The 17,137-nt window shown below is 35.0% G+C and overlaps 2 protein-coding genes across 2 annotated transcripts in view; one reads left to right on the top strand and one right to left on the bottom strand.

Annotated features, from left to right (window-relative positions):
- The window catches only part of LOC6036166 (protein numb), a 64,017-nt gene extending 61,762 nt beyond the window's left edge, over positions 1 to 2,255 (bottom strand). The window contains exon 1 of the mRNA XM_038253279.1: positions 1,459 to 2,255. The gene's annotated coding sequence lies outside the window, so the exon portion shown is untranslated. The remainder of the gene's footprint in view (positions 1 to 1,458) is intronic.
- Positions 2,256 to 14,788: 12,533 nt separating this feature from the next.
- On the top strand, positions 14,789 to 16,217 carry LOC6036168 (cytoplasmic dynein 2 light intermediate chain 1). Its single transcript, XM_001846200.2, has 2 exons — positions 14,789 to 15,231; positions 15,284 to 16,217. The coding sequence occupies exons 1-2, from the start codon at positions 15,082 to 15,084 to the stop codon at positions 16,166 to 16,168; spliced, it is 1,035 nt and encodes a 344-aa protein (XP_001846252.2). The 5' UTR covers positions 14,789 to 15,081; the 3' UTR covers positions 16,169 to 16,217.
- Positions 16,218 to 17,137: the final 920 nt, after the last annotated feature.

Below are 17,137 nucleotides of genomic sequence, written 5' to 3'. Positions count from 1 at the left end.
TAAACTTGGTGTCTTCGGCAAAGTTGCACCCGAGCAGACGGAAATAACTTGGGAATAACATTTTTTGATATTTATAACAAGATTTGTTATTCGTCGTTATGATTTTTTTGTTATTGGATTGTTATTTTAATAACAGATTAATAACATTTTTAGTTATACTTCGAAAAAATCCAGAGTTTTTTTTTGAAAAGGTCCAATAAACTATTGCCTTTGATATGGTTATAGGACCTATTCAAAAAAACTCTAGAAATCTTTGTTATTATTTTTTGTTATTTTAACAACTAATCCGATCATCTCAATAACAGTGGGAGGTATTCTTCCAAAACAAAAAATGTTATTCCAAAGTTATTTTGGCTTTCAATCAATATCAGACCGATAACAAATTTTGTTATTAAATCATTATGCAAAAATGAATTTTTCAAGAAAAATGATTTCTCATTCCTGAAAAAATTTTTTTTCGAAAAGCTCAGAAAATTTCCAATAAAATTGCCAAAGAGACATTGATGACTGAAACTCTGGTTGCAGCGAATAAAAATAAAGTTTCATGAGTATCTTCCAAACCTTTCCTCATTCTAATGCCAATATCTCAGCAATTAATGGTCCAATTTTCAATGTTAGAAAATGAAACATTAGTAAATTTTTATGATCTTTTCCAAAAAAAATATTTTGGAAATTTTGGAATCAAGAAAACCATTTCAAATGGGCCTTATCTGCCCACCATTGAAAAAACGGCTAATATCAACTTTTGGCAAAAACGAGATATTAGCACCAGGTGGTAGAGGATGTTCCAACGCATCTTCTGGAACTTGAATTTCACTAAAATAGTGTTTAGACTAAGCTGCCGATGCGAAAAACCAAACGGCTAATATGCCACTTTTATGGGAAATTGCCTTGACGGAGATTTTGTGACAAACACTAAAACGCATTTTTCTCGGAATACTTGATTTGGCATAATAGCCGAATTTTCAATTATGGGCAGTTATGCAATGGATAGATCTTTCAATTGCTAATGTTATTTAATTCGAATTTCCCTGTGTGTGGGTTTTTAATTTTAGCTCAGTCAAAAAAAATTAAATATTGCACAAATGAACACAGCTCCACAATTTTTCAAATTTATCTTTGGTTCTTGAAAATTAATTATTATATTTAACTCATCAAAACAAAATATTTTAAAATAAATAAAATCAGAATTTTATGGAAATCGGAAAAAAAAAGATTTTTTTCTTTAGAATTAATAAATTTGAAAATGGAGGGATACTTTGATAAAAAATAAAACAAAATCGAAAATATTGCCCCATTACATTTGTGCTGAAAACAAAGAATTATCATAAATCCTGTAAAAGAATGTTTATTATCTGTAAACAAGGTTGATACATTTCTGCGACTGCTGTTGTTATTATCAAAAACACAAAAATTTACGACTTTTGCCGATTACCGTGTGCTTGTGTGTGTACTTACCGCTCCAGTTATTGATTTCCGTTATCAGCCCAAAAGTACTGGCTCAACCGGTCCTCGTTACTCGAGTCGTCGTCGCCGTAATCCACAAGGTTGACTCGCCGTCACGTAAATGCGTGAAAATCACACTTCACGGTGTTGTTACTGCCCTGGAGCAGGGCTAGCCTCCCCTTCTAAACGCTGCTTTTATGTAACACCACCAAAATGATTCCTTCTTCTTGCGGGAAGCCAAAGTTGAGCTTCGATTTTCTCGCTATTTTGTTGATTTTTTTTTTTTCTTCTTGACCGCGGCACTTTCTTTCAGATTTTCCCGGGGGGGGGTTTCGCTATTTTGCTAGATCGAATATTTTTTTCGCTACACTACACCTTTATTGCACTAGTGGAATCTTGGAGGAAAATTTCATTTCATTTTCAATCAACATCAAAGCAACCTTTTCCCTTCAACATTCAGCAACTATAAGACGACTACTACGATTGCACAACAAAGACCGCATCAGACTACACTACAACCGCTAATCACTGTTATTAACTACTTCAAAGAGAATTTTCCCGCAAAGAAAAACACCTCCAGAAAACACCAAATCACACAAAGAACATCTCACACGACACCCACAAATCTTGAAAACACGGGCGTCAGTTCACTCTTCCCAAAATCGCAATGTCCCTAAATCCCGACACGGTTTCAACCCGAGGGAAAAACTGCACTTTTCATGCTGGAGACAATTTTCCGGACATCTTCACGACTTGCGATTTTCTGAGTCAGTAAACTTGTGCAGTTCGCACACCAATTTTAATGTTTTTCTACGCGGTCCCACTCTCTCTCTCATCTGAACGCCCGCTCACTTGTTTTCTCTCACCCTCTCAATATTAAACTCCCTCAAGAAAAACCCCACACACAAACGTACACAATCACACCGCCAAACATTGCGACTTGTCATTGTCGGCATCGCACGCAACGTCTCTCGCTCTCTCTCTCTCTCTCTCTGAAAATTTTCTCACTGGTCTCTCCCGCGAGCGGGGTTTTGAATTTTCACGCGCAAGCTCTCGCAATTTTCCGTTCTGCCGACGCTCTGTAGTGAAACCACCCACCGATGAACGGCGACGCCACGTGTGTGTTGGTGGTGGTGCCCCTTCTTACTCTTGCTCGATGTTTTTCCAGCAAAATAGACTGACTGAGTAATGGGGTAAAAGTACCTGGTACAGTCAGAAAAGCATTAAATTTTTTATGCAGTTACAGTTTCAAATATCTCAAAGTAAAATATTAAAAACTGCAGGAATGGTTTAGAATTAATAATCAATATTATTCTACAAAAAATATTTTGCTTGCGGAAAACTGCAGAAGTGATGCTCAGCTTAGCAAATTTTGGTTAAATTTCTTAATGATTCAGCGGGTTTTAAAACAATTGAAATGATTTTTCGATATAGAAATATTGAAATTTCACGGCATGTCAATTTCAAAACATTGAAATACATATCACGGCATTTTCATGGCACTTTAAATTTTCTTAAAATAACTGCTGATTTGTGTTATTTAAGTATAATCATGTGCAGGAAAGTTATTGTTAAAAATTATCTCCATATGGGATATTTGTACAGAAAAATAAGTGAAATATAATTATGACTGTATTTCAGAAGTGAAATTTGAGTATTTCAAAAAAAGTTAAGGCATTATTCAATTTACAACAATTTTTGTATTTAACATTTATTATTGGTAATTTCAGAAATTAAAAAAAAACCCTCAATATTGGTTGAACACATGTTGTTTTAACATTTGTTGAATTGAATTTAATAAAACTATTCCAATCTTTTATTAAATCTTCCTTACGTTGTTCATTGCTATCAAACAAAATTTTAATTGATTTTTTGAATATTATTTCACATACTAAAAAAACATGTTGACGTGTTATAGAATGCTTAAAACCTACATTTTCCGTGAAATGTTTCAATCAGAGCTAATATCACTGAAAATTTACAATTGACCGTTTCCAAAATCCATGTGTCGTGTGATTAAATTCAAAAATCAATTTTGAAATACACTTAGGAGCATTTGTCATCTGATTATTTCGTATTTCGCGGCATTTTACGGTATTGACCAAGTTTCACGGCTAATGGCAAAATCCACGGATTACGCGGCATAAACGAAATCGCGAAGGAATCTAGCCCTTAAAATATTGTTTGGATTATAAAATTTCTTCTGCGAAAAAAAAACTTTTTTCTGCGGTGCTGAGCACTATTTTTATAAAATATTTACAAATGATTTGAATGATATAAACCAGGGTTGCGAGTGAGCGAGCGAGCTAGAACCCGTGCTCGCTCATTCATGAGCATGAGGACTTATCTGGTAGCTCGTGCTCGCACATGCTCGTCGCATGCGCTCGCGCTCAATGTGCGCTCATCAGCAGATTAGGTAGATTTTTAGTTTTGTTGATAAATCTTGATTGCCACTTTTAAAACTCATTTCAAATTCCTGAGATAATTTCATCACAAAAATTGGGCATGTAGGTGCTCTTATGTTGTCAGCTTAGTATTTTTTTCGAAGTTTGAGAGTTAAAAATACTAGTTTTGATTAAATTCCCGGTCAATGAAAATTGATGATTTCCAATCAAGACACATTTGCTTACAAATACTCTTTTTAGTTTATTATTTTTACTTTCAAATTTAGACTAAATTTTCAAGGAACGACACTTTTAGGTCTTGAATAAACTGTAAACATGAAGGCAATCGATTGATTTTAATATTAAAACATGGTTTTGCTTGTGGGCAGGCTAATTTCTCATTTATTTATTTATTTGGAATAGATTCCAGCCTATGAATAAGATAGTTTACTTTAATTCATCTGACACAGATATGACATTTATTATGCTAAATTATTTACTAATAATTGATCAAACAAGATGAGGTGCTCAGAATTAGAACGTTCACGACATAAAAAAATGACGTGATCTATTACCAAGAAAACATTTTTGTGTTCCTTAAAGATACTTTTCAGCTTAATTAATAGTTGACTGCCACGTGTTACTTTTTTATCAACTTTATTTTTATAAATCTTATAATTTCTTCAGAAAACGAAGATAATCCTAATTTGACACCTAAACTCTGACTCCTAAACAAGCTTCAAACCAAAATTTATAAAAAAAAGCCTATTCCAGTCTCTACAAAAAACATAAAACCTCAAAGCTCTGCTGAAAAAAAGTAGTTATACAAGTTCAAGGTTACAGGTTTTCACTCATAAAATTTATGAGCAAACATGAGCAAGAGCAAACGTGAGCCAGCTCGCGTAGCGCTCCTCCTCATTAATGCGTAAATGTGCTGGCGTTTATGCTTCGACTTGACGACTTCTCGATCTTTCGAGCGAGAACGAGCCGGGACTTCGAATTTGATGATTTTGATCATCAATTTGATTCATTTGATCAGTATATGATTTTGTATAAAACCAAAAATTTATTAAGAAAAAATAGGGTAAAAATAAGACGTAAAACACTTATATGGCTATATCTCTGGAAATACATTTTGGAAAAGCTTCAAATTTTGGGCCCAAGCAGTTTATGGCGCATGTTTTCGAATGGCTTTTTGTTTGAAACTGAATTCTTTTAATTTGATAGTGTTATCTGTAAAAAAAAGTCCAAAAAATACCTCTAAAAATGGCTGTGGGTTTTAATAGCGGTTTTCCAGTGATGGAAGACACAAATTTTTAAGAGCGGATACAGACATCGCTCATTAGAGCGTCCAATTTCCCGGGGTTACGAATTTCCCGGGAAACGGGAAATTTTCAGACAATTTCCCGGGAAATCCCGGGAATTCCCGGGAAATTTTAAATTTAATGCAAATTGTTATGATCTTGGTTTTAATTAATATTATGCAACAAAATTGTTTAGAACATGGTTTAAATAAGTGTGATGATCAATTAACAGCTTGACTTGTAAAAAATCATTCAACCACAAGAAAATGTATTTTGGTATTTATTGATGCGAAATATTTTTTATCAATGTGTTTAAACTATGAGTAAAAAGAATCCATTATTCACAATAATAAAATTTCTTTTAAACTTGCCTCTGTGACCAGTTTATTGAAATGAAAAAAAAAAATCATGCAGAATTTATGTTTTTCATGAAAAATACTGGTTTGCTCTTGATCAAATGGTAAAGCATTTTAGTGTTGGTTTTACCTCAAACAACCCAATGTTTTCAAATATTTGAAGCAAGCTTTGAATATATTTTTGCATTTTTTGAGAACAAACAAAAGAAAGTAATTTTCAAATGATTTTTTTTGTATTATTATGCAACATGATTTAAATTATACGATAAATTAACATCATTTCACAAAAAGTCTTCTATTTTTTCACATTTAACCCTCTAACACCTGTAGTTGCACCAGTGCTCCATAATTCTTTTACTTCAAATTTTAATTTTTTTAGTACTAGAGATTCAACCAATTAAATTAATTCTTTTTGCACAAATTCGATTTTCATCACATTTGATCATGGTAAACAAAAACGTTAAAAAATCTCAATTTTAATTTGGAGGTAAGGAGTTAATATTGTTTTGATGAAATAACATAAATCTATTAAAAGCTTACCAAATTGTAATAATTTAATACTCATTAAGCAAGATCTATTCCCAGTTGCTTCAAAAATTAATATCATCAGAAATAATTCTGATATCATAATTTCTGATAATCTGATTAATTATTATTACATTTATTAGAACAAAATCATGTTGAGTTTGTTCATTTATTATTTTTTTAGAGCATTTTAGAAAAATAGTTCCTAAAATTTAAGAAAATGTATACTTCCGCTTAAATCTCGGGAATTCCCGGGAAATTTTCAAATTTCCCGGGAAACGGGAAATATTTTTTTTTGGGAAATCCCGGGAATTCCCGGGATTTTTTTTCCCGGGACGGGAAATTGGACGCTCTAGCTCATATATTTCAGAAAAAGAGCTCTCAAAAATCAGACTTTGAGTTCCGGGTTTCGGGCCAAAATTCAATCGAAAGAGCGCATCTAAACCTTCAATTTAGTAATAGGATTTTTTTCCTGGGACGAATCCTCGCCGAGCACGATTTTTTTAAGATTTCTGAGAAAAGCGTTTTTCTAAAAGCAAACCTTAAACTTTTCTTTTGTAAGAAAGGCAAAAAAGTAAAATCATTTGGTAACTACTCGAAAACATTAGCAGACATTTGCACAAAATAATGCCGAAAACAACAAGCACCCACAAAAAAAACCATCTCAAAACAATAAACGAATAATGTCACCCACCTTTAACTCAAGCAAGCAAAAAGATAAACGAAACAAATGCGACTGAGTTGTGGAATTCACCAGCACCACGCAAAAACTTCCAAACCAAACCACAACAATACCAGCCGGGGGGTGAGTAAACTGCAACAGCTTTCCAGCAAAAGCAGCAGCAGCAGTGGTTTTCGTTCCACAAACTAACCGACGACAAAGTGGATGAACCCATCATTTCCATTCCTGCGAACACCCGAGGCTAAGCCATGACCTTTCAGAACAAATTTATTGCGGTACAAGTCTTTTTTTGTGTTGTTTTCTGGGGAATTCTTTTTACTTTGCAGAATTGACTTAGATAAGGTTGGGTTGGGGCAAAAAGGTTTGAAGGCGTTGAAAAATGTTACACAAATTGATAGTGCTAGTATTTTCACTCTAATCTGTGGAGAAATAACTCTAAAATTGTTTGCATTCTATGAGCATTAATTTATCAAAGAACGTGACATTTGAATCCACGTTTTACTCTTTTTTCTCCTTTCCAAACTATGTTGATTGTTGTCGTTGAGAGAAGTCCACGTAAAAGATTTACCACCTTGGATGGGCCCATTTTAATGATTCAGCTGGTCGTCACCACTTATCGACTGTGCAAAGCATTTTCGGTACATTTTTTGCAATACACATGTATACGAGCACGAAAGAGCACGGAAAATCTCACCGAAAAACCACCCGCTCACAATGTTTTCCAATGCGGTTTCTAGGGGTAATTTGGCAGTGACAGTACGAGAAAACATCATTATGAAAGTAACATTTCCGTTGGAGTCAAGTAATAGAATGAGCAATTCCAGCACAAATCAGGAATTTTTCTGGTACTTTTTTACTCGACCCTCTCCGATTTCAATGAAACTTTGTAGACATGTTATCCTAGGCCTATATAAGCTATTTTTGTGTATATGGAGCCAATTGTACTCGAAAATGACATTTGAAAAAGGCGTAAGTAATTTAAATATTTTTGTAATTTGTAATTTTAAAATTACCGTAACTCAAAGCCGTTGCATCGTATCAAAAAGTGGTCAAAGACAAACTTGTAGGAATTTGGACGGGCTTTCTAAAAAAAATACACTGAAAGAAAAATACAAGCCACTTCCAAGAGATTTTTCAATTTTTAAGTTAAAAATTTAAATTGGAAAATGATGTCACTTTTTTTTCGTTCAAAATTGTTGAGGAAATAGCCTAAAATGTTACAAAAAGAGTGACTCACGAAACATGCAGGATGGTATGTCTCTCCTAAAAAAATACAAAAACCATTTACTAAAACTGTTTTTTTTTTTTTTTCAAAAAAAACGATAGTGGGAATCGATTCCCCAGACAATTTTATAAAAAAGTCTCCATATTGACCATTGCCCTATGTCCAATCCTTGTGAAGATTCTGCGGTTTTAAAAATAAAAATGTTGAAAACTAGGTTTTTTGTGGTTTTTGGCTATTTCTTTATTACAGACTTGATTTTCAGTCTCGTAAATATTTTTACAGGGAAGCTCGTCCAATTTCCCATAAGTTTGATTGATTTTTGTATTTTTTTAGGAGACCATCCTGCATTTTTCGTGAGTCTTTTTGTTACATTTTAGGCTATTTCCTCAAAAATTTTGAACGAAACAAAATCGTGAAACCACCTTCAAATATAATTTTTAAACTTAAAATTTGAAAAATTCAATTTTCTACAAGTTTGTCTTTAACCACTTTTTGATACGATGCAACGGCTTTAAGTTACAGTAATTTTAAAATTACAAAATACAAAAATATTTAATTTACTTACGCCCTTCCAGAAAATCGCTCCCGAAATTCTCCAAGAAAATCAATCTGTTGATGATTTTTTGTGAATTTCCTTGTCAGCACCACTCAAAAATATTGATTTCACTTTGTTTACACACATTGCCCATCCACAAAATGTGACAGGTAATTTTTCGACGTGTGACGTTACACTTGCAAGTGTAGTAGTGAAAAAGATGTTCCGCCGAATAATCAAGATGATGATTTTTATAGATTCTTTTTAACGATCTTTCGTGCGCGAGAGAGGAAAGCCATGCTCCCTTCGGATTTATTCTCTTGATGAACATCCAAAGATTTTCTTTTGATGATGATTAATCCATCGCTGCGCCCTTCTCAAATGTCATTTTCGAGTACAATTGGCTCCATATACACAAAAATGGCTTATATACACATAGGAAAAATATATCTCAAAATCTGCAACAGTGGATTTGCTGCAGAAAATGTCACATTTTATAACATTTTTGCAGCAAGCCCGTAGATCATTTTTGCCCGCGTGTAAACGTTTCAGCGATCTGCAGTTCTCACCAACACATATAATGCGGGCCCGTCCTCGAGCAACACTCCAAAGAGAAGAATATCTTGGTGCTCTTTCACTCACATTTCATCAAGCGTCCATGGCGCGGTGGTAGCGTGTCGGATCAACAATCAAGAAGTTGGTGGTTCAATTATCATTCTGTTAATGGTTTTTTTTTGTGAAATACAACCAAAAAGCCGTCGGTAATGTCGATAATTGTCGGTAACGGGCAAAAATGTCATACCCCTATATCGCAAAAAATGCATGAGGACAGTTTTCATGCAGATTCTGATATACTCTCATGCCACCATGCATCACAATCATGCGACCGCCGTTTGGGTGTAGGCCTAGGATAACATGTCTAAAAAGTTTCATTGAAATCGGAGAGGGTCGGGTAAAAAAGTACCAGAAAAAAGTCCTGATTTGAGCTAGAATTGCTCGAATTTAGTTATGGTTGGAATATTTGTAAAATAAGACAGATGAGCAATTCTCTACGAAGTCGATCTTTTGATTTGCAATATTAATTTTTATATTTTTAATCCGGCTGAATTTTTTTTGGTGCTTTCGGTATGCACGAAAGCCATTTTGCATCATAAGTTTGTCCATATAATTTTCCATACAAATTTGGCAGCTGTCCATACAAAAATAATATATAAAAATTCAAAAATCTGTATCTGTAATCTTTGACTGAGTTATGATGTTTTGAATCAATACTGATTTTTTTCAAAAAATCGAAATATTGGTCACAAAAATTTGTCAACTTCATTTTTCGATGTAAAATCGCCATTGGTCAAAAAACTGTTCAATCCCAACCAAACTACCCCACACTAAAGAGGTTCACAAACTAGTAGTTTTAAACTACACCCATACTAGCAGCGTACTTTCCCGGTCATCGTGTCACTGTGTGCAGCACAGTAGGCGCCTAACCGTTTGTCGGTGGGTTGATGGCACCGACATCCATCGAACCAACTAACGCAAGTATGCTAGAGCATGAAAACCATGAAAACACTCTTTCACACACCACAGTAGAGCGAAGCACGTACGATATGCTCAGATTGCTTGGTTTCTTCCTGCAATCACCACTGCCGCACTGGTCAAGGCCTTCTTCGACGACCAGACAGAGTTTCTTCAACCAACATGCGAGTTGCGAATTGATTTATCCTTGTGCAACTTCACTTCACGAAACTTCACTTGACTGACTACTGCCAGGTGCTGTGTGTGTGTGGTCCGTCGATGCCGAATTCGGAGCGTAGACTGAACTAGGCAGCCAGTTGATGGTAAGAAAAGTCACGTACCCTGGCGGCATCGGTGGAGCCCACCACCCCACACGAGAGTACACGAGTGAGAGATCTACTATACGCGAAGAACACTCAGCCAACCGCACACGTCTTGGAGTAGGTAGTGACTAGCGTTGTTTATTTCTTCTTTTCTTGTACTAAGGGAAGCCAGAAGCGAGAGAGTTGAGCGATATTGCAAGAGCAGTTTAAGTTGCTGCTGGTTTCTTTTAGTGCGCGAAGTTTAAAGTACAAGAAGAACATGAAAACATCAAGGTTTGGGGTCGTCGGTTATAAGGCAAGAACGACTTTTTCATTTAGAAGTGCAAACAAGTGATGTTTTTACTAGTTATACTTTTAGGAAATAACAAAAATAAAATTGAATTGCATTTGTTGCGAAATGCGTATCAAGAAATGTTGTAGAATTAAATTTTATGTTATTTTCATCTGTGGTTTGTGATGTAATTTATGGAATAATTATTTTTTGTATTTTGTATAAATTATTTGTTATTTTGAACATAAATAAAAACCGCAGGAAAATTGATAAATTATTGTTATTTTAAAATTAAAACTGATTTCACTACTGGTTAAAAAATTACAGGTCCTGCAAAAAATCTTAAATAATACATATTTATTCAACTTTTTGTCCAAAGATTCAAAAGGCAAAAAACATATTTCTTACGAAAAATTTAAATTTTCAATGAGAAAACCAATTAATTGTAGCAAAAGTGATTAGAATTGTCGGGAAAGCTAAATGTGCCGAAAATTGTTTTTTTTTCCCCTACTTACAATTTATTTTATATCGTTTTTTTTACAATTTCTCTCAAATCGAATACTTAGAAGCTATTCCAAAGCTTGTTTATGTTCATATTTAGACCAATATTGAGCAAGTTTACAAAAGCTGATAATTTATGTTAGATGGTTGGTTGGTTCAAACTGCAGTAAGTCGTCTTCAGGTATGCTAAAGTACTCCATATATGAAAAACTTAACCAATAATTTTAACTTTAGGCTGGTTTAAGTGACTGTAAAAAAGCAGGGATGAAGTTTTCTTAAAGGCAATTATTAAGCAATTCATTGCAAATATTTCGCTGAAATCAAACATTCGGTGGCTATATCTTGAAAACGGAGGCTTCATCACAAATCTGTAAAGTAATTTTCGATTGCAAATTCAATTTTACATAAAAAAAATAGATTTATTATTTTTCCGCAAAATGAAGAGTACAAATTAAATACCTACGAATCATACTGACCCTGGTAGAAAAGTGTTCAAAGTACTACTAGAAGAAGTTTTCATATAATTTAGAAAAGTTTGATAAGTTAGTGATTTATAGTTAAGAATATATGTTGATGAATTGTATTATTTAAATATTTTCAAATTGTCATGTATTTGTCAATGAATATAATTTTGAATCGAACAACACAATTTTTGACTAGGAGAAGGTTAAATAAGTTTGTAAATAAGAAATATTATGTGTTTTTGAAAAATAATTAAATATAATCTCCAAATTTATAGGCATTTTCTGTAGAACAAATTTCATATGAAATGCGAAAACTTTTCATTACTGCTTCGAATTCAGTTTAAAATGTAATATAAACCGATAATTTTATAAACAAATCTAGTTTTAACGAATTTTGGGCAAAATTCTGACTTTTAACAATTTTACTTAAATTTTATTTGTATTTTTCTAAAAAGCTTATAAACTTAGTTAACTAATTATAAACATTATTTTTTTCTTAAAAACTATTTCAGCAACCTAAGTGATGGTACATTTCAGGAGTTTTTTTTAAAAAAAAAGGTAAAAAAACAAATTTCCAGTTTTTTGCCCTTTGGGTGTTTTTGAAACCGCCTTGAGTCAGAAGTATTAAAAAAAAATCAAAAAGCAAGAACTGAAAATTTGGTTTATTGGACCTTTTAAAACAAAAACTGTGACTATCAAAGTCTCCCTGAGATTCAAAATAAAAATTTCAATGCAGCTATTATTTTAAGCACTCTTGAAAAATCTTTTTTTTTTAAATAGTGCATGGACCTCTGTGGCCTACCCCAGTACATGTTTAAAAAAAATAATAATTATAAAACCCCAATTAGAGGGGGAAATATTTAAAAAATCAATTGAAATCCTATCAATGTCACCCCGGTTTACGGTATGTAGGGGAAATCTACCCATTTTAATCCTAATAAGCGGTCGTGTTTGAATGATGCTGGATAATCTAGAGTCTCCCTTGAATTTTACTAAAACCAAGTACACCAACGAGTAGAGCAAGTTTTTGTGAACATTTCTGTTTATTTTCACTTTCACTAAAAGTTATTCTATTTCTTTACCAAGCATTTAACAAAAAAAAATTCCCAAGGGTATTCTAATCGAGGCGAATGCATTGGGCCACGCCCATTTTTCAAATATCGGCTTAGTTCTTTTTTCTTCCAACACTCTGTCGAGTGTTGCCATTTGCGCTGACAGTTCAAACGAACACTCACGAAAAGTGGCATTTATAGGGAAAGTTTCCTGGCATCGCTGGCTGTGCTGCTAGTGGTGTTGACGGCCAGCCTTTGTTCTTTTTGCCTTCGTCTCTCGCTCGGTTTTCTTCAGCCTTCGGTTGGAATGCAAAGTGAAAATTGAAACGTCAAACGACTTGACGCGTTTGTTTTTGATGGCGCTTGCTAATTTATTACATTTTTCGGGATTATTCTTCAAGTGAGTGCCTTACTAATGATCAAAAGAACATGTTGCCGGTAGTTGGAAGCAATTTCATATCTTAAGCGCCGTGAAAAAGTAAGCGAAAGTGAAAAGGTAATTTTGGCGATATTCATTAAGCGTTTGAGGGATTCTCGTGTGTGTCACTGTGTGTGCCAACAAAATGATGAGAAGTGGTCTCGCAAAATACAAATTATGATCAAAAGTGCATTAAATGTGATCTTTTTGGCCAGTAAGTGGCATACATTTGCGTGCTTACTCGAGGCGGTGCTGTTGCTGGTAAGTTTATAGCCCAAATAGTATTTTTGGAGCTTTAATCGAGCATCAAACTCTCCATATGACGAAGATAGGTGTTTGATTGGAAAGGGTAGATTTCCCCTATAAAATTTAGATTTTTTTCTTAAAATCACAATATAAATAAAAATGCATTACCCGGCGGCAGCAGATTTTGGAAAACTGAGGTTTAGTAAAAAAAAAGAGATAATAATTAAATAAACGTTTCAAAAACGGCAAAAACTTTGTCCATGAACAATTTTATTTCTGAATAGTCCTCAAAAATACCTACAACTTTTCCGTAGTCACCAAGTTGCCATATTTTCGAATATTTACGTACCGTTTCTGTCTGCCTGTGTGGATCAATCAGACCGCGCACTGGACTCACAATCCAGAGGTCGCCGGTTCGAATCCCGAGGCGGACGCAAAAAATTCTAAGTGTTAATATAGGTTTTCGGTGCCCTCTCCCCGTGCCATACCTTCACACTTAGGAGACCCGGGAGGCGGAGTCTTGTCGCAAAAAAGAACGATACACGCCTGTGGATCCGTTGACGAAACCGCAAGGTTTAAGAGGGCCATATTATAAGGTGTTACGTCGATTCCGTTTTTTTCCGTTTTTTTTTTGTATGGAGACTTGTATAAGTGAACCAATAACACAAAATAGCTTCTTTGGTCATAGGGAAAGCCCCCACAAAGTTTGAGAACAAAGTTTACAATATATTCATTTCATATATTCAACTTCTCATATTTTCAAAACGTACAATTTTTTTTCATAAGAACAAAAAACAAGTGGAGTTTGTTGGATTTTTAAGTTATTTTGAAAAATGACAATCATTTTTTATCTAATTTACCCAAAACTCACAAAACAGCTTGAAAAAAAAATATTCATGATAAAGTCCAGACTCGATTATCAGAAGTTTCGTTTTTACGAATAATCGAATCAAGAACAAATTTGTTTACATTATTTTATTTTCTTACTTTTAACATAAAACTCGAGTTCTCACGAAGTTTCGAAAACTTGAAAAATCGTTGTTTGAGTCTAAACGAATTGTTTCACTAGAAAGAGGTAAATAATTCCAACGAATCAAAAATTTAACTGGATTTATGCGAAATAGTGAAGCTATGGATTTCAATGGAAAAAAATGCAATCCTTTCGTTTTAATCTATTTCCTTGAACCAAATACCATCTTCAGATATGAGACAAAATTTACGACCATTAAACTCACTTTCAAGACACAATCAACTTTCTCTCATCTGATAAGTAAAAACCCACGCGTCACCACGAGACGTCGCGAGTCGCGACGTTGAAGCTATCTTGCCTGGACGGAATAATTATCATACGTGACAACAAAAATGCATTTTGCAATTCTCACAAACAATAGAGAATTCTGTTGATTTCGGCAAAATATTTGAATTCGCGATAAGCTTTTCAAGAGTTTTGTTAGTTTTGTTTGTTGGACAAATCGTGCAAAAGAAAACGATTTGCGAATTAAACAAATTTAAATATTTAGACGGCGAGACAATAGAAGCGAAATTGGGAACAGTTCATAACCTTAATGCATTTTAAAACTGTATCTTTTTCGTTTTCAGAAGCATGAATTAGGGATTCACCCGACGTTACGTGGGTGGCATCGCACGCGAGTCCTGTCCGAAATCGAGGTTGCCATGCTCGCGCCGTTACCATGGCGCCCTTCGTCCATAAACAGTGTGCATTTTATTTGGGGCAAGTTGTGGCCGAGCTGCACAGCCACCTGCGAATTATTACAGCGAATTCACTTGAAGTTGGTTATTTGTGGTTACTAGATCAGGAAAATATTACCTGGGAAAGATGAGTGAGTTGAACTCGATAGAGTTGGACTCCAGCGAGACGATTCAGGATATTGCGTTGAAGTTGGTGACGGAGCAGCTCAAGAACGACTCTCACCTTAAGATTGGACCTTCGGAAAGGACAATATTTGTACTGGGGAGCAAGGGCGCCGTAAGTGTTTGGAACTCCATGTCAACTTCATATCATAAAAAAATATTTTCAGGGAAAATCAACGCTCATTAATCGATTCCTAGATCGGGACGATGTTCCCCGGCCAACTCTCGCTTTAGAGTACTCCTTCGGTCGTCGCACGGCTTCCGGTCAGGGTGCCCAAAAAAACATCTGCAACGTGTGGGAGCTGGGCAGCCTCGTGAACTCAAACCAGCTAATCGAGGTGCCCCTTCGGTCACATGGTCTGGCGACTTTCTCTGCCGTCATCGTGCTCGATCTGTCGCTTCCGGATCGTCTGTGGACCGACCTGGAGTGCGTCCTGAACGGATTGAAGCAGGCCTTGGAGAAGAACTGCTCGTCGAAGGAGATTGCCGAAATGCAAGAAGCGATGCGTCAGAAAGTAGGCGTTGACCACGTGGATTTGAACACGCTCGAGGTGCTTCCGTTCCCGGTGATTATCGTTGGCGGCAAGTACGACCAGTTCCAGAACCTGGACTCCGAGATCAAGAAGCACGTCTGCAGATGTCTTCGCTCGATCGCCCACGCCATCGGAGCCGCCCTCATCTTCTACACCTCGAAGAATACCGCCCTCACCAAGATGACCCGCGACGCTATGAATTACCTGGGCTTCGGCAGTCCCTCGAACCCGTTCAAAACGACCGCCGCAGACCACAATGGACCCATCGTGATCCCGTTCGGGGCGGATTCATGGGAGAAGATCGGCGTAACGCCGACCAACTCGGAACGGATTGGACTCAACTATAGTTCGCAGATTCCGCAGGTTGGAACGGAGAAGGTGGCCATCCCGGACGATCCGGCCAAGGATGGTGGCTTCCGGGAGCGGGTGATTGACGAGTTGAGGGCGCTCAAGGATGAGGAGTTGATGCGACTGCTGAAGGATACCGAGATGAGGATGAAGTTTGAAGCAGTTCAGTAAGAGGGGTGTTGGGTGTTTGAAGTCTTCATGGATTGGATTGTAGTTTGTGAGTGCCATTATAAATATTATAGAAATAAATAAATATTATATTGTCGAAAATTAAACATGTCTTATTTGTTAGGTTTTTGTTTTTAAAAGATTTGGTGTTTTCAAATAGAAGAGAAATTAGTGGTCGAACAAAGGGTCATTTTGCTAAGAAATAATCTTTATCAGCAATCTAAGCTTAATTTTAGGACCCAATCGACAAAAAATCCCAATAAAAACTTTATAAAAAGAACACACATTTTATTAAAGAAACGGCAAATAACATAATAAATATTCTAGAATTTCTTGTTCAAGTTTTATTTCAACCATCAAGAAATTCATAGGGTTTGTGCATAATGCAAAATGAAAAATACTTATAGTACATATTTCTGGAAGCTTAGTCCTTTTATGCACATAATGAGTAACAGCCATTGATCTTTTATTAATATTTCACTTCTAGAGGTATACAAGTTTAATTGCGTTCATATCAATCGGGTATTTTTCAAGAGCTGTCCTTTTGTTATTTTATTTAAATAATTGTTCTCTTTTCTGAAAAATTAATTCCTGTTAATTTTTGCATAACTTCCAACAGAATCTTGGCAGCGAGTGACCGAAAAGGTCAAATCAAATAAGAACCAGCCGTTCAGGGAATTTTTGAATTCTTTTAAAAGAGAGATGATTTTTTTTTCCAGCATGTTATTTTTATAAGTTTTTGCATTTTTTCATTCATAAAAAATGTTGAAAAAGTGATCGACTTTTCAAGAAATATTCCTTTTTCTGTGAGCTTTTTCAGTTACTCGATTTAAGCATACAATTTTGAATCACTTTTGTAAATTTTTACATTCTTTGTTTTCAACTGATATTACAATTATTTCTGCGAGTTTTAACATTCTTTAATACATGAGTTGTAGTTCTTATAATTTTTGCCATAAAATTTTTAATAAT

This window comes from Culex quinquefasciatus, chromosome 2 (genome assembly GCF_015732765.1).
Source record: "Culex quinquefasciatus strain JHB chromosome 2, VPISU_Cqui_1.0_pri_paternal, whole genome shotgun sequence".
NCBI classification, from domain to species: Eukaryota; Metazoa; Arthropoda; class Insecta; order Diptera; family Culicidae; genus Culex; species Culex quinquefasciatus.
The sequence above is the reverse complement of the archived record's forward strand: the minus strand, read 5'-3'. Positions and strand labels throughout refer to the sequence as shown.

What these genes read in the sequence shown, in the direction of transcription:
- LOC6036168 (XM_001846200.2), top strand. Translation starts at nt 15,082, where the DNA reads ATGAGTGAGTTGAACTCGATAGAGTTGGACTCCAGCGAGACGATTCAG. An exon ending in TACTGGGGAGCAAGGGCGCC is followed by an intron (nt 15,232 to 15,283) that starts GTAAGTGTTTGG and finishes AAATATTTTCAG; the next exon opens with GGAAAATCAACGCTCATTAA.